The sequence below is a fragment of the Panthera onca genome, chromosome B1 (assembly GCF_046562875.1).
Source record: "Panthera onca isolate mPanOnc1 chromosome B1, mPanOnc1 haplotype 2, whole genome shotgun sequence".
Classification (NCBI taxonomy): domain Eukaryota; kingdom Metazoa; phylum Chordata; class Mammalia; order Carnivora; family Felidae; genus Panthera; species Panthera onca.
The window spans coordinates 82,001,291-82,024,222 of NC_138342.1; the positions used below are offsets into that span (position 1 = coordinate 82,001,291).

General features: G+C 35.6%; 1 protein-coding gene across 5 annotated transcripts in view; it reads left to right on the forward strand.

Annotated features, from left to right (window-relative positions):
• Nucleotides 1-22,932, forward strand: part of RAP1GDS1 (Rap1 GTPase-GDP dissociation stimulator 1) — a 167,587-nt gene that overhangs the window by 84,518 nt on the left and 60,137 nt on the right. For 4 of the 5 annotated variants that reach the window (XM_060654592.3, XM_060654591.3, XM_060654595.3 and 1 more), the window contains one exon: nucleotides 22,675-22,821. The exons of the other annotated variant lie outside the window; for it this stretch is intronic. In XM_060654592.3, coding sequence (XP_060510575.1) covers nucleotides 22,675-22,821 — 147 coding nt within the window. The remainder of the gene's footprint in view (nucleotides 1-22,674; nucleotides 22,822-22,932) is intronic. 5 annotated transcript variants of the gene reach the window in all.

The window sequence follows — 22,932 nt, forward strand, 5'->3', positions numbered from 1 at the left end:
ATTGATATCAAAGGAATAAGCAAGATGATGTAACGGAGAGAATCTGAAGGTGAAGAAAGTTGTCTCTGAGGATGTTATTTGAGCTGAGGTCTGAGAAAGGAGAATAAACTATTTAAAGAGAAGGGGAAGAATATTTCTTTAGAAGTATAGCAACTGCAAAGCCCTGAGTGAGGAAAGAACTTAATATGTTTAAAGAACAGAAAAGAGATCAAGATAAAGGAGCTGCGGTGTACAGGAAGAGTATTGTACAAAAACATGGAAGAAGTAAGACCTAGATCATAGAGAACCTTGTGGATTATTCTAGAGTAATAAGAATTTATCAAAGGGGATCTGATTCGGGTTTTAAAAACCTCACTCTTGGAGCTGCATGGAAAGTGGGTTGAAAAGAATGGAAGTTGAGTAGTAAGATGGAAGCATGGAGACCCAATTGTGAGACTTGTAGTTGTCGTTGTTGTTGTCGTTGTTCAGGCAAGAGGGAAGGGTGACCTGGTTTAGGATTATGGTAGTGAGGATGATGGAAGGCATCAGAAGAATTTGAGAAGTATTTGCAGTGGTGGATGGATCAGGAATGTGAGAATAAGAGAGAAATCAAGAGTAATGTCTAGATTTGGAGCTTCAGCAGCTAGAGGTTAGGGCAGTTTACTGATACAGGAGAGAACAAAGATTGTTTTCTTATATCTTTCTGACTTTTGCTCTTACTGCTGCTTGTTTTTCTGGGGGCAGTAATAAGTCTGAGTTTTTAATAGAGATACACAAGAGGAATGATAGGTGGGCAATTTCTATATCTTTATATTCATGTACATTTTGGGGATAAACACCCAAAAAGTTTAGGTAATTTTTTGCATTTAGCATAATATTCAGATTATACTTGGATAGGTGGTGTAGATTCGGAAAAAAAAAAAAGTAGAAAGCTTAAGGGAGTAAAGCTAGAATTCATCATTTTTAAAATAATGATTTCTTGGGGCGCCTGGGTGGCTTGGTCGGTTAAGCGTCCGACTTTGGGACTTCGGCTCAGGTCATGATCTCACGGCCCGTGAGTTCGACCCCCGCGTCGGGCTCTGTGCTGACCGCTCAGAGCCTGCAGCCTGTTTCAGATTCTGTGTCTCCCTCTGTCTCTGCCCCTCCCCTGTTCATGCTCTGTCTCTCTCTGTCTCAAAAATAAATAAACGTTGAAAAAAAAAGTTTAAAAAAAAATAAAATAATGATTTCTTTAAGTACAAGAAACTTCTAGAATCAGTCATCTATTCCACCCCTTCCAAATTTTACAGGAAAGGAAACTGAGTCCTGAGAGTTCAAGTGATTTTTCAGGTTAGTGTTAAACTAAAATCCATTTCTTTGGTTCATTGTCTCTGTAAGTACTATATTTGAAGAAGTTATCACTTTCATAAATACATACTTCATTAAGTACATTTATGCTTCAATTTTTTTTAGTTTTTTTAAATGTTTATTTATTTTTGAGACAGAGACAGAGCATGAATGGGGGAGGGGCAGAGAGAGAGGGAGACACAGAATCTGAAGCAGGCTCCAGTCTCTGAGCTGTCAACACAGAGCCTGATGCGAGGCTTGAACCCATGGACCGTGAGATCATGACCTGAGCTGAAGTCGGACGTTCAACCGACTGAGCCATCCAGGCGCCCCAATTTATGCTTCAACATTAATGGTTCAGCTCTGAGAATTGCAGATATAGGGGGAAAATTGCAGCTATAGGAATATGCTGTAAGAATTTTGCTAAAAGCTAATCCTAAACCAACATTTTGTTTAATCTGTTAAAAATCACAAAAATAAACTTTACCTAATTGAAAGAGATGGAGCAGAACCAAGTGAGGAGGGAAAAGCTCCTTACATTTTTCCAAATTTGAAAATGTTATGTAAAACATATATATGTGCATAAATATGCTTTATTATCATATTTGATCCTTTACTTTTGTCATTTTCTATAAATGTAGAGGAGTCTATGAAATACTTCCCTGTTTATTCACTGGGAAATAAAAGACACTGTGATTTCATTAGGATTCTTAGTAAAACTAAGGAAAGCCATATAACAATCTGAGAGTTTTATTGTTCTCAAACCAGTTAGACAAAGATAGGTTTTCAGACAAATATCTGTTGCTTTGTCTTATTTCTTGTGTATACAAAGTGATAGATGATAAAAATTAAAATTATACTGTCTTTAATAATTGTCTGAAAAAATTCTGCCATTCCTGGCATGAAGAATGATAGAAATTTATACACATCTTACATATTTTTAACAAATATTTTTTCTAATGTTTATTTATTTTTAGGAGACAGAGACAGAGTATGAGCAGGGCGGGGGGCAGAGAGAGAGGGAGACACAACTGGAAGGAGGCTCCAGGCTCTGAGCTGTCAGCCTAGAGCCTGACACGGAGCTCGAACTCACAGGCTATGAGATCATGACCTGAGCTGAAGTCGGAGCCTTAACCAACTGAGCCACCCAGGCGCCCCAACAAATATTTTAAAATTAAGTTTTGATCAACTTTTACTGATTGATACGCTTTTAAATTTGTCTAATTTATTGGCATTGTAAAGTGATCTTTTCTTTTTAGTAGCTCACTAACAGAAAATTTTTTTTTGGATACTGTGCTTTGATGAAATAAATTGAGGATTTATTTATTTTTAATATAAGTCTAAGTTAACATATAGTGTGATAATGATTTCAGCAATAGAATTTAGTGATTCATCACTTACGTATAACACCCAGCGCTCATCCCAACAAGTGTCATCCATATAGCCCAGTCCCCCACCCAGCACCCCCACCAGCAACCCTCAGTTTGTTCTCTGTATTTAAGTCTCTTGTGGTTTGTCTCCCTTTCTGTTTTTATATGATTTTTGCTTCCCTTCCCTTATCTTCATCTCTTTTGTATCTTAAATTCCTCATATGAGTGAAGTCATATGATATTTGTCTTTCTCCGACTGACTTAATTCCCTTAGCATAAATACAGTCTGGTTCCATCTATGTTGTTGCAAATGGCAAGATTTCATTCTATTTGATTGCTGAGTAATATTCCATTGTATATATTCCATTGTATACGCGCACGCGCGCGCGGACACACACACACACACACACACACACACACCACATCTTCTTTATCCATTCATCAGTCGATGGATTTGGGGCTCTTTCCACACTATGGCTATTGTTGATAGTGCTGCCCTAAACATTAGGGTGCATGTACCCCTTCAAAACAGCACTCCTGTATCCTTTGGATAAATACCTAGCAGTGCAATTGCTGGATAATAGGGTAGTTCTATTTTAAATTAAAAAAAAATTTTTCTTATTAGTTTTCTTTAGTTTTGAGAGGCAGAGAGAGAGCATGAGTGGGGGAGGGGCAGAGAGAGGGGGGAACCCACAATCTGAAGCAGGCTCCAGGCTCTGAGTTGTCAGCACAGAGCCGATGCAGGGCCCAAACTCACTAACCGTGAGATCATGACCTGAGCTGAAGTCGGACGCTCAACTGACTGAGCCACCCAGGTGCCCCTCTATTTTTAATTTTTTGAAGAACCTCTATACTGTTTTCCACAGTGGCTGCACTAGTTTGCATTACCACCAGGAGTGCAAAAGTGTTCCTCTTTCTCTGCATCCTTGCCAACCTCTGTTGTTGCCTGAGTTGTTAATTTTAGCCATTCTGACAGGTGTAAGGTGGTATCTCATTGTGGTTTTGATTTGTATTTCCTTGATGATGAGTGATGTTGAGCATATTTTCATGTGTCTTTTGGCTATCTGGACGTCTTCTTTGGAAAGGTGTCTATTCATGTTTTTTGCCCATTTCCTCACTGGATTATTTGTTTTTTGGGTGTTGAGTTTGATAAGTTCTTTATAGATTTTGGATATTAACCCTTTATCTGATATATCATTTACATTTGCATTCTGTCGGTTGCCTCAGTTTAGCTGATTGCTTCACTGTGCAGAAGATTTTTTATCTTGATGGGGTCCCAGTAGTTCATTTTTGTTTTTGTTTCCCTTGCCTCAGGAGACATGTCAAGTAGGAAGTTGCTGTGGCCGAAGTCAAAGATGTTGTTGCCTATTTCCTCCTCTAGAATCTTGTTAGTTTCCTATCTTACATTTAGGTCTTTCATCCATTTTGAATTTATTTGTGTGTATGGTGTAAGAAAATGGTCCAGGTTCATTCTTCTGTATGTCGCTGTGCAGTTTTCCCAGCACCACTTGCTGAAGAGACTGTCTTTATTCCATTGGATATTCTTTCCTGCTTTGTCAAAGATTAGTTGGCCATACATTTGTGGATCCATTTTTTGGTTCTCTATTCTCTTCCATTAATTTGTGTGTCTGGTTTTGTGCCAGTACCATATTGTCTTGATGATTACAGCTTTGTAATTTAGTTTGAACTCCAGAATTGTGTTGCCTCCAGCTTTGGTTTTCTTTTTCAGGATTGCTTTTCCTATTCGGGGTCTTTTCTGGTTCCATACAAATTTTAAGATTGTTTGTTCTAGCTCTGTGAAGAATGCTGGTGTTATTTTGATAGGGATTGCATTGAATATGTAGATTGCTTTAGGTAGTATTGACATTTTAACAATATTCTTCTAATCCATGAGCATGGAATGTTTTTCATTTCTTTCTATCTTCTTCATTTCTTTCATAAGCTTTCTATAGTTTTCAGTGTATAGATTTTTCACCTCTTTGATTAGGTTTATTCCTAGGTATTTTATGGGTTTTGGTGTAATTGTAAATGGGATCGATTCCTTCGTTTCTCTTTCTGCTGCATCATTATTGATGTATAGGAATGCAACCGATTTCTGTGCAGCAGGGTTATATCCTGCGACTTTGCTGAATTCATGGATCAGTTCTACCAGATTTTTGGTGGAATCTTTTGGTTTTCCACATAGAGTATCATGTAGTCCATGAAGAGTGAAAGTTTGACTCTCTTCTTGCTGATTAGGATGCGTTTTATTCATGGTGAGAGTGGACATATTTGTCGTGTTCTTGATCTTAGGGGAAAGCTCTCAGTTTTTCCCCATTGAGGATGATTTTAGCTTTGGGTCTTTCGTATATGGCTTTTATGATCTTGAGATATGATTCTTCTACCACTGCTTTCTTTCTTGAGGGTTTTTATCAAGAAAAAACATTTTGTCAAATGCTTTCTCTGCATCTGCTGAGAAGATAATGTGGTTCTTACTCTTTCATCAATGTGATGTATCACATTGATTGATTTGTGGATATTGAACCAGCCCTGCATCCAAGGAATAAATTCTAGTTGATCATGGTAGATAAGTATTATATTATTGGATCCAGTTTGCTGGTTTCTTGTTGAGAATTTTTGCATCATGTTCATCAGGGAAATTGGTCTGTAGTTCTCCTTTTTAGTGGGGTCTTTGTCTGGTTTTGGAATCAAGGTAATGCAGGCCTCGTAAAATGAGTTTGGAAGTTTTCCTTCCATCTCTATTTTTTGGAATAGCCTCCAAGGAATAGGCTTTAAATTAACTCTTCTTTAAATGTTTGATAGAGTTTCCCTGGAAATCCATCCGGCTTAGACTCTTATGTTTGGGAGATTTTTTGATTATTGAGTCAATTTCTTTACTGGTTATGGGTCTGTTCAAATTTTCTATTTCTTTCAGTTTTGGTAGTTTATATGTTTCTAGGAATTTGCCCATTTCTTCCAGGTGGCCCACTTTGTTGGCCAGATATAATATTCTGTTATTATCGCTTGTATTTCTGCAGTGTTAGTTGTGTCTCTTTTTTTTATGATTTTATGTATTTGGCTCCTTTCCTTTTCCTTTTTGATCAAGCTGGTTAGGGGTTTATCAGTTTTGTTAATTCTTTCAAAGAACCTCCTCATGTCATTGATGAGCTCTACTGTTGTTTTGATTTCGATACCATTGGTTTCTACTCTAATCTTTATTATTTCCCATTTCTGCTGGTTTGGGGCTTTATTTGCTGTTCTTTTCCCAGCTCTTTTAGGTGTAAGGTTAGATTGTGTATTTGAGACCTTTATTCCTCCTTTATGAAGGCCTGGATTGCCATATACTTCCCTCTTACAACTGCCTTTGCTGCACACAAGAGGATTTGGGCTGTCATATTTTCATTTTCATTGGCTTCCATGTAATTTTTAATTTCCTCTTTAATTTATTGGTTAAGCCATTCATTCTTTAGTAGGACGTTCTTTAATCTCCCAAGTAGTCATGACTTTCCAAATTATTTTGTGTGTGGTTGATTTTGAGTTTCATAGTGCTGTGGTCTGAAGATATGCAAGGTATATCTTCTTGATCTTTTTGTACTTGTTGAGGGCTGATTTGTGTCCCAGTATGTGATCCACTGTGGAGAATGTTCCATGTGCACTTGAGAAGAATGTGTATTCTGCTGCTTTAGGATGAAATGTTCTGAATATATATGTTAAGAATTAGATCTTCTTTGTGGATAGACCCCTTGATTATGATATAATCTCCTACTTCATCTCTAGTTACAGTCTTTATTTTAAAATCTAGTTTGTCTGATATAAGTATGGCTACTCCATCTTTCTTTTGATGACCATTAGCGTGATAGATGGTTTTCCATCCCCTACTTTCAGGGTGCAGATGTCTTTAGGTTTAAAATGAGTCTGTTGTAAGCAGCATATAGACAGGTCTTGTTTCTTATCAATTCTGATGCCCTATGTCTTTTGATTGGAGTGTTTAGTCCTTTGACATTTAGAGTAATTACTGAAAGATATGAAGTTAGTGTCATTGTGTTGCCTCTAGAGTTGGTGTTTCTGGTGGTATTCCCTGGTCCTTTCTAGTCTTGCTGCTTTTGGTCTTTTTTGTTTTGTCTTTTCTCCACTCAAACGGTCCCCCTTAAAATTTCTTTCAGGGCTGGTTTAGTGGTCATGAACTCCTTTAGTTTTTATTTGTCTGGGAAACTCTCCTTCTATTTTGAATGACAGCCTTGCTGGATAAAGAATTCTGTCTGCATATTTTTCTGATTCAGCCTGTTGAATATATCCTGCCACTCCTTTCTGGCCTGCCAAGTTTCTGTGGATATGTCTGCAGCAAACCTGATTTGTCTTCCCTCATAGATAAAGGACTTTTTTCCTTTGCTGCTTTCATCATTCTTTCCTTGTTATGTATTTTGTTAATTTGACTATGATATGCCTTGGTAATGGTTGGTTTTTGCTTGGATTTTGATGTCTGCATCCTTCCTCAAATTAGGAAAGTGTTCCGCTCTCATTTGCTCACATAAAAACTTCTGCCCCTTTTTCTCTCTCTTCATCTTCTGGGACTCCTATGGTTCAGATGTTATTCCTTTTTAATAAGTTGCTGAGTTCTCTAAGTCTTGTATCATCCTCTTTTGCCTTTGTTTCTCTCTTTTTTCTGCTTCCTTATTCTCCTTAATTTTACCTTCTGTATCACTGATTCACTGCTTCATCCATCCTTGCCATCATATCATTCATTTGAGATTGCCTCATGGTTATAGCATTTTCAATTTCATTCTGACTAGATTTTACTTCTTTTTTCAACCCCAGCCAGTATTCTTTTTATTGTGGTTCTAAATTCTAGTTCAGACATCTTGCTTATCTCTGTGTTGTTAAACCCCTGGCTGTCATTTCTTCCTGTTCTTTCTTTGGGGTGAATTCCTTCATTTTGTCATTTTGGAGGAAGAAAATGAATTAGTAAAATAACAATTAAAATTAAAAACAAAACAAAAAATTAAATAAAGGAAGCTAGATCCTAGGTGTGTTTGGTCTGCTTGTTGAAAGTAGCTTGATAGAATAGAGAAAGGAAAGAAAAGAAAGAAAAAAAAAGATAAAAAATATAAGAATAAAAATTATATGCTAAAAAAGAATAAAAATGAAATAATTTTTTAATTAAAAATAAATTAAAAAAATTTTTTAGATTCAAAGAAAAATATATTTTTCTCTTTCTGTATCCAAGAAAAAGAAAACAACTACAAAAACAATTTAAATAAAAACAGAAGCAAAAAAAAAAAAATGAATGAACGAGCAAACACAATGAAACCTGAGTAAAGTTATATCCAGTTTCTCCTAGAACTGAAACTATGAAGGTTCTATTTTCTGTTCACTAAGCAGGTGGAGAGACTTGTGCTGGTTTTATAGGGGATGTGCTTGGAGGGCACAGTAGGGCAGGATTTGGTGTATGGCTCCATTCTCCACTAGGTGGTGCTTCTTAGCTTACTGGCGTGGATCATTGAGGCACCAATGCATGAGAGAGGTTTAAGTGGCTTCACCCAGCTCCCTAGTCTGATACAGGAACTTTGCATTCTCACCTACCTGCAATCAAGCACCCCTCCTTTGTCTCAGGGCTCTTTCCACTCCTACCTGTACCTTGTCCATGTCCCAAGTTTTCTGCCTGCCAGGCAGCACCTCCCTCCAGAGTTTTATCTCAGAAGGAATGTGTTTCAAAACCACACACTTCAGAAACCCCTGTGGCTTGGACCCACGCCAACTCTCTGGGAGCTGGTCTCACTGAGCAATGGCCAGGTGCCAGCTTGCCCCAGAAAATGTTCATGTGATCACGCAGTGCAGAGGTTCAGAGATTGTAGCAAATCACAGCACACAGCTGGCACCAGGTTTCACCACACTCTGGCATCTTTGTCCCAATACCAGCAAATGTGGCTGTTCTCCAGGGTCCAAAGGGACCTTTACCTGTGGGGAGACCAGATGGTCTCTACCAAATGCTCTCCAAGCAGGAGAACCACTTCTCCCCATGTTGCACAAGGACCCCTGAGACCCGATGCCCTGCTTCCTTACCAGAGCACCACCAGATACAGAGCACTGATACTTCAGACTCTGTGCTGCACTGTTTATAGAATCCTGTTGGTAGTGAAACCCTCTCCTTCCTTTCCATCAGTGGTTTTAGGGAACAGATTTCTTGTTCAGTCGCCTGCAAGTGTTTTTATTCTTTCTCTCTCTCTAGCTACTTTCAGGGGAGTGTTTTTCCTGCGCTCTCCTGATGCTCTGCGTTCTCCCTCTTTCTCTGTCCTCTCTCTGCAAAAACAACTCCCTACCTCTTCTGTCCCCCAGTTTACCTCTCCGCACTGCATAGCTGCCGAGTTCTGTGGCTCAAGTTATGCAGATTGTTTGTTAATCCTGAGATCATTTTCACAAGTGTGCAAAATGGTTTCCTGATGATCTTGATGCGTTTCAGGGATGAGACCAGCTGAGGGTCTCCATGCTGCTCCGCCATCTTTTTTCCTCCAACCTAAATTGAGGTTTTAAGCTGCAAAAACATAGTAATGTGTCAAATAAACAGCAAAAAAAGTTCTTCAGTGACCTGAAAAACCTTAAAATAAGCAGGGATAGGAAGATGAAAGAACAGAAACTGTTGTTTCAACTGGACAGCTTGTCACTTGCGTGAATACCAGGTGATTGTTGTTGTTTTTTTCTTTGTTCCACACAATATAGTATAGGCCAATTCATAACTATTTAATATATGTCATTTGTATCACCTAAACTTTACTAAATCATGTCAGTATATAGTGCTTTATGATAAAGAAATGATGGAAATGAAGAAATGCCAAGTCATTTTTTACAGAATGGTATATATTTCAGGAAGCCATAACTGAATGAAAATCACAGGCAATTTTTTACATAATAATTTAATGTTAAAATTGATTGACTTAGAACCAAGCCTCCAGGTGAAAATATTTAATGATTTCTGAGTGTAGGATCAGTGCTATTATTCTTGCACAAAGACCTGGTTGCCTTTTTCCTCTTCACATTTCTGAGTTGTTATGACATAATTTCTGTCATTTCTAGAATTTTTTTCTTAGCTACCCTTATTTCTTTTAACCCTGATTTTCCCCTCATTTTTTGATTTGGATGAATATTATAAAGTTAATTAGGAAAGTTGTACATTAAAAGCAATCTTGTAGAATGGGGCTGATGCTTTTCTGTGGTGGCCAAAAGTGATTTTGGAGAAGGAGAAACCCTGTCCTTACAAAGTTATGAAGCAGCTAAAGTTTGCCTTCAATTTGATGTGTATTTAAAGCACCTCTTAAATGTCAAGAATACTTACTTTTTTTTTAAGGTTTTCAATTTTTATAGTATTTGAACCTTTTTTTCTTGTCGTTTATTTATTTTGAGAGAGTGAGAGTACACACACGCACAAGCAGGGGGAGGAGCAGAGAGAGAGAGAGAGAGAGAGAGAGAGAGAGAATCCCAAGCAGGATCTGCACTGTCAGCACAGAGCCCAACACGAGGCTCGATCCCATAAACCATAAGACCTGAGCTGAAATCAAGAGTGAGCCACCCCATGTGCCCAGTATTTTGAAAACTTAAGTAAAAATTTTCAGTGGTGTTTCACATTCTTCTTTTAAATATAATAGCGCTCAATAATGATACACTCATAAATACCCACCATATGATTCAGCTATTCCATTCCCAATTATTTACCCAAGTATTTGTATATCAGCATTCGATGCAGTTGTATTCACAATATCCTCAAACTAGAAACAACCCAAATATCTACCAATATAGGTAAATGGGTTAAAAAAATAGTCATGTATCCATATGGTAGAATATTCTTTAGCAGTAAAGAGTAAACCACATACATACCTGACACCATGGATGAACCTCCAAATCATTAAGCTGAGCTAAAAGAGTGTCAGACATAAAAGAATACATACTGTATGAACATACATATAATATATTTATATCTAATGCACATATATATATATATATATATATATATATATATGCATATACATACACACACAATGCAAAATAATCTGTACTGACAGAAAACATTCATTGTCTGGAGCCAGAGGTAGAGGGAGAGATGGTTTGCAAAGAGACATGAGGAATCTTTTGATTGTGATGAAATACTTGCTATGTTGATTGTGTTGGTGGTGTCCAGGGTAAACAGAACCATCAAAACTCATCAGGTATACATTTTATATCTATTTAGTTTATTTTACATAAGTTTTCTTCAATAGAATTAATCAGGGAATCAGAATCTAAACAAAAAAGTCCACATTTTTTTTTATACATATAATAAATGCCACTGGTCTTAAAAGACATTCTGGAAAACATGACCATAGGTCTTTCTCTGATCCTTCCATGTAAACTAATTTCCTTATTTGTCCTTCCATTATATTCTGAAAACTTTATTGTGTTTACTGCTTAAATATTTTCCTTCATACTTTTCTCTCCTTAACTGTGAGTTATTTTTGTATTCCTAAAACCTAGCTGAAGTTTATGAAGAATCATAGGTACCCACCCCCAAAAGTTTGATAAATAAAGGCAGGAAAATGAATGCTAATTTGGTCACAGGTTTTGAAATCCCTTGACCAAAATGATTATGCAATATATGTCATTAATCAGTATTTTAAGAAACTGTTACTCCTATTTAGTAGTGGCTAACTTAGATTACAGGTGAGCTAGAGAAGACACTTTAATTTTACTGTATAAATCTACTCATTATGAATTCATAATGTATAGATCTTAGGTGAATATACTTATGTTTGTCATAAATATGGACAGTTAATTTCTGTGAAATTTTATATAAACCATCTTTCTCCTTTTTTTCTCCATCGGCTCCTCCAGAAGATGTGTATATTCTCTGTGCTTCTATAACACCCTATAAAAAACTTTATTGAAGCATTTATTGTTTTTCTATTCTTATCTCCCTCATGGGAATAGAAACTCCATGAAAGCAGCATCTTATATTTGTTTGTGCCTGACACAAAGGCTAAGTTAACGTTTGATAAGCACCTATTCTATAATGAAATGTGCCAATCAGTTAATAGTTTTTATTTTGTAAATATTGAAGGTCTGTTTAGGATTGTATGTCTTCTTAACATTGTATTATGTCCCACTTTATCCCTGGTGATACTGCTTGTTCTGTGTCTACTATCTCTGACCGTATCGACACAGATTTCCTTTGATTAGTGTTTGCATAATATATCTTTCACTGTTCCTTCATTTTTAATTTGAATGCCCTTATAAAGTGGGTTGTTTATAGATAACACAGTTGGTCTTGCTTTTTTATCCAGCCTATCTCTACTTTTTAAGTAGCAGATTTAGAACATACGTATTTAAAGTTACTTTCTGTGGTTAGCTTTACTTGACATTTTGCTAGTTGTTTTCTGGTTTTTTGAACTATTCTTTATTCCTGTTTCCATCTTTTTCTGATTTCTTTTGGAAAAATTGGGTAACCTTTATTCTTCCCGTGTAGTCCCATTATTGGCTTATTACTTACACCTTTTAAATTTTTTAGTGGTTCCCCTTGGTTTGCAATATAGATCTTTAACTTATCACAGTTTACCTTAAAATATATCATATATAGTTTAATAACCTTACATCTGTGTACTTCTAATTCTTCCCATTCTTTGTGCTATTGTCATATATTTTGTTTTTACATAGGTTAGAAACCCCACAATATATTGTTCTTTTTACTCTAGACAGTTAATTATCTTTAAAAATAGGAGGAAAATTTAATATTTAGTTTCATTTTTGTCATTTTCAGTCTTCTTCATTTCCTTGGGTAGATCCAAAATTTTGTTTAGTATTGTACACCTTTTGCCTAAAAAACTTTTGTGAATATTTTTATGCATGAGAGATTTGCTGTCAGTGAGTTCTCTCCACTTTTATTTGTTTGAAAAGTTTGTTACTTCACCTTAACTATTGAAAGATATTTTCAATGGCTATGGAATTCTGGGTTGCAGGTTTTGTAAAAAACATTTTGAAATACCATTTCAGTATTTTATAGATGTTATTCCTTTGTCTCCTAACTTGAATAGTTTAGATGAGAAGTCTGTTGCTTTTCTTATTTTTTCTTATCCAAAATTAATTTTTTTTCTTTCCCCCCACCCAACTGCCTTCAAAGATTCTCTCTCTCTGTCTCTCTCTCTCTTTTTTTATCAGCTTGGCTCTTTGATATGTATTTTTATTGTGTGCTTTTTTGGGGTTCCCTAAGCCTCATAGATTTGTGGCAAGGTATATTTCATTATTTTTGGAAAATTCTCAGCCATTAACTCTTTAAATATTTTTTCTACCCTATTCTTTATCTCTTCTTCTGGGATTCTAATTATAGTATGTGTTAGACTGCTTGCTATTTTCTGTGCTTCTATAACACCCTTCATTTTTAATTTGAATGCCCTTAGGTGCTTTTCAGCTCTTAGGTGCTCTGGGTTTTCTCACTCTTTTTGTCTCCTTATATTTTAGTTTTTATAATTTCTCTTGATCTACAATTACTGAGTCTTTCTTTGGTTTTGTTGAGTCTACTGTTAAGCCTCTTGAAATAATTCTTCATCTTTAATATTGTGTGTTTCTTTTCTAGCATCTCCATTTAACTGTTCATAGTTTTCATTTCTCTGCAGAATTCCACATCTGTTCATGGACATTATTTACCTTTTCCACTAGTTAATCATAGTTATTTTAAAGCCTGTCAGGTATTTCTAACATGTAGGTCACAATGAGTCTCATTCTTCTTCTTTTTAATATAATTTTTTTTTTTTTACATTTAATTATTTTTTGAGAGACATAGAGAGACAGAGCACAAGTTGGGGAGGTACAGAGAGAGAAGGAGACACAGAATCCGAAGCAGGCTCCAGGCTCCGAGCTCCGAGCTGTCAGCAGAGCCCCACGTGGGGCTCAAACTCAGAAACCGTGAGATCGTGACTTGAGCCAAAGTTGGATGCTTAACCGACTGAGCCACCCAGGCGCCCCACAATGAGTCTCATTCTGATGATTGTTTATCATTTAATAGTGGATTATTTCTTTTCTCTCTTTTTTAATACATCTCTTAATTTTTTATTGAGTGCTGGGCATTATGTATAGAAAAACAGCAGAGACTGAAATGAGCAGTATTTAATCCCCTGGAAAAAAAAGCACACTTCCTTTTTTATTTCAGGCAGTCAGTACAGGGTGGAGGTCCAGCCAATCTAGTCAGAAGTTGGCTGGGTTCACATTTTACTGTTGCTAACTTTACTTCAGTGCAGGAGTCTTCAAACTCTCTCAGTAGTGGGCTCTTCTTACCTTGTGCTTAGAGGAGGCGTGCTTACTGTTCTTGCTTTCTCTTCAGCCTTTATTCATCTGTGCATACCTAAAGGTGGTATGTGTGTACCACATGTGGTATGCATGTGCCACAAAGGGATTCCCTGCATATTTCTATTCCTCTTCCAACAGTAGACTGTGGTTGACAAGCACAAGGCAGAACCTCTATCTCTATTACTACTAGTGCCCAGAGTAAAACCCATTTCTAAACATCTGGATGCTAAGTGGGAAAAAAAAATTCAAGGACAGTCAATTAAGTAATGAGGAAATAATTTTCCATAGGTTGTGCCCATATCACAGTTTACTACAGGTACACTGACTATTGATTAATTAAAAGTGTATATTAATTATACATTATTGTTAGTGATCTGAAAACCATAATTTCTGTGAGCTGTATAAAATCTGAATATATAGTAAAGGCTTACTTGAATCTTAAATGTCAAATCCTTTTTTTCTGCTTTTTAGTATGAAGCTTGAATATTATACGTTGTTTATGTGGGGGAGTATAATAGTTTCCTAGGAATGCTATTACAAAGTACTACAAACTGGGTGGCTTAAGAGAACAAAAATTTATTGTTTTATAGTTGCGGAGGCTAGAAGTCCAAAATCAGAGTGTCAGCAGGGTTGTGTTCCCTCTGAAATCTGTAGGTGAAAAGGACTTTTGTGCCCCTCCTGATTTCTGGTGTCCTCCAGAGTTCTTTGGCTTGTGGGAGTAAACTCCAGTCTCTTCCTGTCTTTACATGGTTGTCTTCTCCCTTTGTGCTTTTATAATTTCACATTGGCATTCTCCTCTCTGCATCTGTCTCCTTTCAAGAAGATACCAGCCATATTGCATTAGGGACCCACCCTACTCTAGTATGACCTCATCTTCTCTACTCACATCTGCAGTGACCATGATTCCAAATAAAGTCAGATTTTGAGGTACTGGTTGTTAGGACTTGAACATATATCTTGGGAGAACATAGTTTGACCCCATAATAAGCAGGCATAAAGGCTGTATCTCAAAAGCGTACTTCTATATCAATAACATTATCTCAAGCAAGTAAAGATATCAAACTACTGAATTTGAAAGACAAGCTAAGAATACATTCATGAGTAAATCTGTGTCATGGATTTATTGTAACTTTTTAGGAAGGATTTTGATAGCTGATTCCTTTTCAATTCAAGTAAATTTGCAAACAGCAACTGACATTTTAAAAATCACATTTAATGAAAATATTTATAAACTCTGTCCCATTTGCTGTTTATTTGGAGCACTGTTTGCATAGAACTCTGGTGACATCAGGCAATTCAATCCTTTCCTTAACTCAGTAATGGGATAGTTTGGGGATTTTCAGTAATATTGTTCACTTAGCTTTCTAAAACATCTGAATTGCCTCACACATGTGGCTGGCATTCCCTGAGAAGTAGTGGGCTCTTTGAAGTTTAAAATCTAGTCTCTAGCGACAGTTTGGGCTCGACTAAACAGACTCAGTAGTATTTGTGTCCCTACATTTAAGAGTCTAATTTACGTTGCCTGTTGTTTTGAATCCCTGCGCAGAATATATTTACATGTATAGGTTCTATCATAATAAAATATTTGTTCTTAGAGGTTAAAAAGTAGCTTAGCAATGGAGTTTGAAGAAAAGCAGTGATGGACTTCATTAAAATAAATTTTATCGTGGCACCTTTGTAATGATTGCTTTTTGCAAACTAACACTAGTAAGGACTTCAGTTATAATTGTTTGACTTAAAGCATCTACTCTGAATCACGTCTGTGTTCACTAAGAAAGAACACTTCAAAAATTATTATTTTTAGACAGTATAATTTTTCAGAACTCAGCAGGAAAAAAACCAGGTCTCAGCTTTCCAGCTTAGCTTGTAAAAAGAATGTTTGATTTATTTACCATACGTCTTTTATAGTTTCTAGTAATAGTTACTTGGGGAAAACAAAAATAAGTACCTGATATAATGATTAATGATTGGAAAGTTAAAAGAACAAGATTTGAAGGTTTTTAATGCGTTAAAAATCAAAACTAAACACAGCATATACTAAGTACTTCCTGTGTGCACGACACAGGCAGAGTAGAAATAGAGGTTGAAATAGAAATGAGTTAGAGTGTCAGAGCTAAATAGAAGCTCAGAGTCTTCTGTTCCTTCATCCCTTCTTCCAGAGCAGGGAACACATCAACAGAGGTTAAGAGGCTTTCTTATGGTCAAATTTAACAAAGCTTATAATCAGGAAACCTTATTATGGCTACTTTATAAGTCACTATTACGTCAATGATAATACAGTTTTTCTAATATTAAAAGCTGATATCTTGCCGAATTGAACTTCTTAAGTTAACATTTCAACTTTTAGGTAACAAAGAAATTCTGACTCCCTCTCCCAACAATCAGGACTAGTCCTAGGTTTTCATTATGAAATGTTCTTTGCATTCAGCTCCTCAGAGACCCTAGCTTATGAGACGCGTACAACTTTGTTTACTTGAAGAGTAAAAGTTTTACCTCCTATTATAATTTACTTTCTTAAATTACAATAGGAGAGTCTAAAAGTGTTTGGGAAAGGATGCACATACTCCTACAGCTAATAGTGGAGAGGGTGAAAAAGTGAGGAAAGATGGTGTTAGATGTTTTCTTTGTGGAGCAGCAGGTGTGGTTTCTGTTAAGAATGCAGGCATTGAGAAAGGGAGGGGCTTTAGAAAGTTGTGACTGGGTGGGTCATCGTGGGTGATGTGACAGGGACATGTGAGGAAATATTGCAGCACAGTTTGAGATTTTGTCCATGCTTATGAGGCTTACAATTTTTGAGTTTAAGAAAAGATTATATAACTTGTCCATTCTTTGCAATGTTTCTAAATATTGTTATTAAAAGCACATTCTCTAGGAGTGTTAGAAATTTTTCACTCTCAAAATGGATCTCATTGAATGGATTAGTGGCTATGAGTTTTGACATGGCTGTGAAAATTGTGTTATTGTACTTTGCCTCTTTAATCTTTAACCAATTATATGTGAAATAGAGTTTGTCTATCAGCTGCTCTCTGTTTAGTGTGCATTTTGGATGGCTGTTGTAGTGTATAAATTAGTCTTAATATTTATTAAGTTCATGGATAGTCTAAAAAGATTTTTGGCAGGAAAGATACCAAGAACTTTTCAAAAGTGTATCTCCAAACATAGATTCTCAATTGATAGTAGACAGTGCTATTGTCTTAATGAAATGAATGGCAAAAGTATTTCAGTGTGCCTTTTTTGTGTGTTAAATGAGGAAACATTGAATTAGAATTCAGATTTCCCAAGTTGTAGTTCAGAATACTGATGTTTAATTATAATCTCTTTAAGCAAAGTCCAAGTAGAAAAAAGGGAAAAAGAAAAACGGTTTGTAATTCATCTTTTTAATTCACTTATCAGAGTATTATCTCTGAAGTACATTTACAATATAAGTCATTTGTATTTATCAGCTCAGTGCCTTAGCTTCTGTTTTTGCCATCAGTAACCTTAAAAAGCCTTTATAGCTTTATGCTCTATGCCATTTTAAGCTACACCAAACACTCTAGCACTTACAGCAGTGTGTGTGCAGCCTGTGAACAGCCAGCATCATTAATTAACCCTTGCAGAGTATTATGTGCAGGATGCTTTTCTAGAAAACAGAAAAAGGGAGACAGTGCCCAAATCCATGGCACTTTAGAATGTTAAAGGTAAACTTTTTATTTGCTAAGAGTTCTTTGAAAGGATAAGAGATAGTTTATTTAGCAGTATCTCTATAAACATATACTTTCTCATGATCCTCGGTATGAATTTCTAACAAAATTTAAATGAAACCTTATTAGTATGATCAGCCACTGTTTGTTTCTCTCGTGTCATCTTCTGAGCTGTACATGATAGTTGTCACCACAATAACCATTCCTGATGTCACAAAGAATTATGACTTCTGTAGGAAGTAAGTTTGAGCAGATGAATGCATAAGGAAGCAAGATCCTATTGTTATACAAATAATTAGAGGGTGGGAGGAAACTAATTTTAATTATGTATGTAAGCATAATTTTTAAAATAGATTTTAAATTTGTATTTCATACTGAGAATTTCTGAGAAGAAATATGAAAAAGGTGATGTTTAAATCACAAAAGTGGAAGGAGCATGGAAATCATAGACTTTTAAATTGTAAAAATAAATTAATACTGTAAAAAATTTATTTCAGATAATATTTGCTATTGCAGAGTCTAGTTTTTTTGTTTTTTTTGTTTTTTTTGGTTTTTTTATCCAGCAACATGCCACCTCCCCAATTTTTTTCTCTTTAGTCTTTTCAGAGAGTTGAGTCTTTTCTTTTGGAAATCTGGTGATGATAGAAATGATAACTATGTATTTGCTGATGTTATTATACAGCTTTTCTATAAAGCATGAATATAAAAAAGTTCCAGAATTATGCCTATCTCATCATATTTTACATGAAAGGCACTTTCTACTAGCTACTTGGCTGCCTTTCCATTTTTTCTTTCAAGTTGTAACATCTATGTATCTCTGCATTTATCTGTTTCCCTCGTTTCCTCCCTAACTTGAACTGTTGTGGGGTTTTATTTTTTCATGTACATGCTGTATACACTTGATACTAACTTGTCTTATTGAATGTACAGAAAAGTGGACTGTCAACAAAGACCTGCTTTTGTATATTCTGGAATAGGTTCAGCCTTACCTATCAGATTGCCTAATCTTTAAAAGTCAAGCAACCCCACAACCCCAAATCAAACAATACCCAAGTAGTAGTGGAGGGATGAAGCCATAGGAACTCACACGCTGCTGGGAGGAGTGAACACTGGCCTTGGAAATTATGTTTCCATTATGTTGTCATTATGGAGAACCTGGAAGATGTGCAAATTGTGTGAACCAACAGTACCATCTGTGAATTATTAATGATAGCCCAAACCTAGGAACAACCCAAGTAACAGTCATCAAAAGAAGAGGCAAATAATTGCAAATAACAAAGCATGAGTTTCACAAACCTAATGTTGAGTGTAAGAAGACAGGCACAAAAGGATAAATGAGGGGTGCCTGGAGTGGCTCAGTCTGTTAAGCATCTGACTTCGGCTCAGGTCATGATCTCGCGGTTCATGAGTTCAAGCCCTGCATCAGGCTCTGTGCTGATAGCTCGGGCCTGCAGCCTGCTTCGGATTCTGTCTCCCTCTCTCTCTATCCCTTCCCTATTCACACTCTGTCTCTCTCTCTCTCTCAAAAATAAACATTAAAAAAAAAAGAAAAGAAATGCAACATAATTCCATTCAAATAAAGTTCAAAAAACAACCAGAGCTAAACTATTCTATAACCATATTGTGCTGCTTAAAACAAAAGCAATTATATTATTTTCATTTTCATTCTCTTTCTTTCTGACACATGTACCCATACACCACACATACACACATTCACGTTCATCCTCAAGGTGAATGATAATTACCAAAATGTAGGCAAAGGCCCCACTTATTCACTAAATACCAAGTGTCTACTATGTACTGAGTATTGTTGTCCACAGGGAGAGAAATATACAAGTCAATCTGAAATTAGAATACACTCTAGCACATCACAATGATTGTATTCAGTGGTTGTGTTTAGGTTCTTTCCTCAGCCTTAGGGTATAACTTGTACCTGATGATGGAATACCAACTTGGTAACTTTTTTTGGTAACATTTTTTCTTTCTCATTTGTGAAACATAATAACCATGACATACAGGTTTTATTGTTTCCTGCTTTTGGCTACTGAAAAGTAATGGAAGTGCAGTATCTCTTTAGATTCATAGCTCTCCTCTTACCTAGTGTGAAGAAAGATCATACTTGTGCTGGAAACTACTTCCTGTGACAAGTCATAATTAAAGAATGTAGCAGGGCCCCTAAAGAGTTGGTGGGCTGCACTTTCATCAGTGGTTGGATACCTTATAACTATCGAAAATTAAGATAAATTCTATTTCTAGAAGTAACATTGCAGGATGCGTCACAAATTAGAAGATACTTACTATGAGAAGAGTTAAAAGTCAGCCTACATTCTGGGGATATGAAAGTTTAGGATAAGGTACCTTTGTAAATTATTTTTAAGTGAACAATAATAACTCATTTTAATACTGTAACATAAAGCTATAGAGCTACCTTTATTGTAGGAGAATAATTTATATGGATTTGTGCAATGAGAGATGATCTAATATGTATTTAAATGATTTGTAAGGTATCTTTAAAGACATACTCTTTCACTGGTTTTGGTGAAGTAATAGAATTCAGCATTTTACATTCCTCAGATTCATCCCTGGCTAACTTACTAAAATAGGGGGTGGTGAGGGGGAGGGAAGGAGAGAGGGAGGAATGAAGGAAGGAAAGAAAGAAGGAAGGAACTGTATAAATGTTGCTGTAGTGATGGTTAATATTTTTTTTTAGCTTAGATTTCTATTAGTATATCTGCTTTGCTTTTTTTCTCAAATTTGTATAATGTAATTTCTACTATAGAGATTGAGTTTACATTCTGTAACCAACCCCTGATAATACATGACTGAAGATCTTTGTTGTAAATAATCCAAACCGGGCAGGAAGGGAGGAAGGAAACTGAAGAAGGAAGCAAAGGACAGGAGGAAAAACACTGTGTCTCTGAAACACAAATAGGTAGTTTGCTTTCTAATTGTAGTTACGTTCTTATTTACTGCATTATTAAATTTGATGAACAAGTTTGTTGAATAAATTTGTATTAAAGTTTGTTACATTATTGAATATTTTGAATATTGAATAGCTAACTTTTGAAAGCCAGCTTAGCTTTTAAAAGTCACAGCAAATAGGCTCTATAAAGATTCTTAGTTTCCTAGAACATGAAATTAAGGCTTACTTTAGCAATTCTCTAAGATTTCTAAGTCTAAGCATATGTGATTTATATTTTGAAAGCACATACTCAGCAGTTTGAATCAAAAACTATTAAAGCTTTACATTTTAGGCATGGGCTATACTGTATATTCATAATATTGAAGGTCTAACCATTTAGATTTGTAATCATACTGTTCAGTTTTCTCGGACATCATCCCCATACAAATTGCCCAGCAACTGAGATAATTTACATTTATGTTATTGGATAGTAAAACCTTGGATATTAGATTTCTAAATGAGATATTACCATTGTTCTCGGCTGGTTCATGACTAGTTACCCTGAAAACTAAAAATTTTCTGTGGTCTTATTAGCTGATTAGCATAGTTTCCTGTTCTGCACGTATATAACAATATAGTAAAGCTAAGTGGACATGGCACAAAACTAAGTGAACAAATTTTTTTTTTCATTTGAGTTATGGATTTCCTGAAAATTTTTCAAAATTATGAAACTAGAATTTATGAGGCCCTGCTTTGTAAGGTGTGTGTGTGTGTGTGTGTGTGTGTATCATAAAAAATGATATATATTGTTTCATTGTCTAATATGATTCAGCAGCGATTATAAAGATATGACCTTAGTTTCAGTTCTCTTACTAGAAAAAAAAAAAATCTTTCACTTACTAACTTCATAGCTGTAACTCCTTTGTGAGCCATTTCTTTTACTGATCCTTTATATTAGGCTTCTGTAGCTGCACTCTCCCGTACGGTGGCCACCAGCCAGATTTGGCTATTAAACAATTGTGAAATGTGGCTTGTCTAAATTAACATGTAACTGTAAGTGTAAAGTGTACTCAGATTTCAGAGATTTGTTGCATAAAAATGTAAAACATTTCACTAATAATTTGTATATTGATAGCATGTTGAGATGCTGTTTTATTGGATTCTATGAAATAGATTATTCCAATTGATTTTTTACGTATTTCTTTTCACATTTTTAATGTGGCTCCTGCTAAATTTAAATATATATTAATGTGGATCATACTTAGGCTCTCATATTTCTATTGGACAGCACTGTTCTAGAGTCTCTCATTGTTTGTATGTGGAAGTCAGATTTAGAAATGCAGATACTCTTTCTTTCATCTCTTTCCATTCCTGCGCTCAGGGGTCAGAAAGTATTCGAAAGCTCTTTATATGTTCCAACAGTTAAGTGACATCTATTCTATGTAATATAGGTGTATACATAAGAGAAGGTATGTTTAACTATCATTTTGACCACTGGTTGTAATGATGAAGTGTATTGGTGTGTTCTACAATGGAGGGAATAAGATGAAACACAAAGTAGCAAGAATTGAGAATGGGAACATGCTTATAGACTATAGAAATGCCATTACAGAGACCCCAGTACTAATATTTAAGAATTATATTTCGTGATCTCGAATTATTCTGTAGGTCAGAAGGTTTTCTTTGATAATAACTAACTTTGAAAAACACTGATAGGAAGATATATTTAGTAGTTTCCAAGCTGAGAAAAAAAAATGTCTACAAAATATTAGTTCCTGTTTTTTCCTCTAATTCAGAATTATCAGTTGTGAAAGAGGAGGTGAAAATTTTCACATGTGATAGTCATACATTCCTAGGACACAGAGAAGTTCTTTAAGCTCCTATATGATGCCAGTGAGAATAATCTTTTTTCTCTGAAAAAGTGATTGTTTCTTTTCCCCATCCCACCCCCATTTCCATGTTTACTTGTTTTATTTTGTTTTGTTTTTCCAAAAAGACATATTTAATGCCCTGCTTAGTTTATTTTCTACTTACTCACTAAATAAGGATTAACAACACTGTTATGTTTTATATTTGAAATTGTAAGGTACGTTTCTTTTTTCTTTTATTTTTAATTTAACTCTTTGTTTTACAGATGAGGGCAGAAGTGCAGTTGACCAAGCAGGTGGTGCACAGATTGTAATTGACCATTTAAGGTCACTGTGCAGTATAACAGATCCCGCCAATGAGAAGCTCTTGACTGTCTTTTGTGGCATGCTGATGAACTATAGCAATGAGAATGGTAAACAAAATTGAAAACTTGCTTTATCTCTGGGGGAAAATTAAAAATCAAACTACAGTACAAACCAAAAATATTTAGAAAAATGATGAACAAAGAATTCATAAGTGGCAT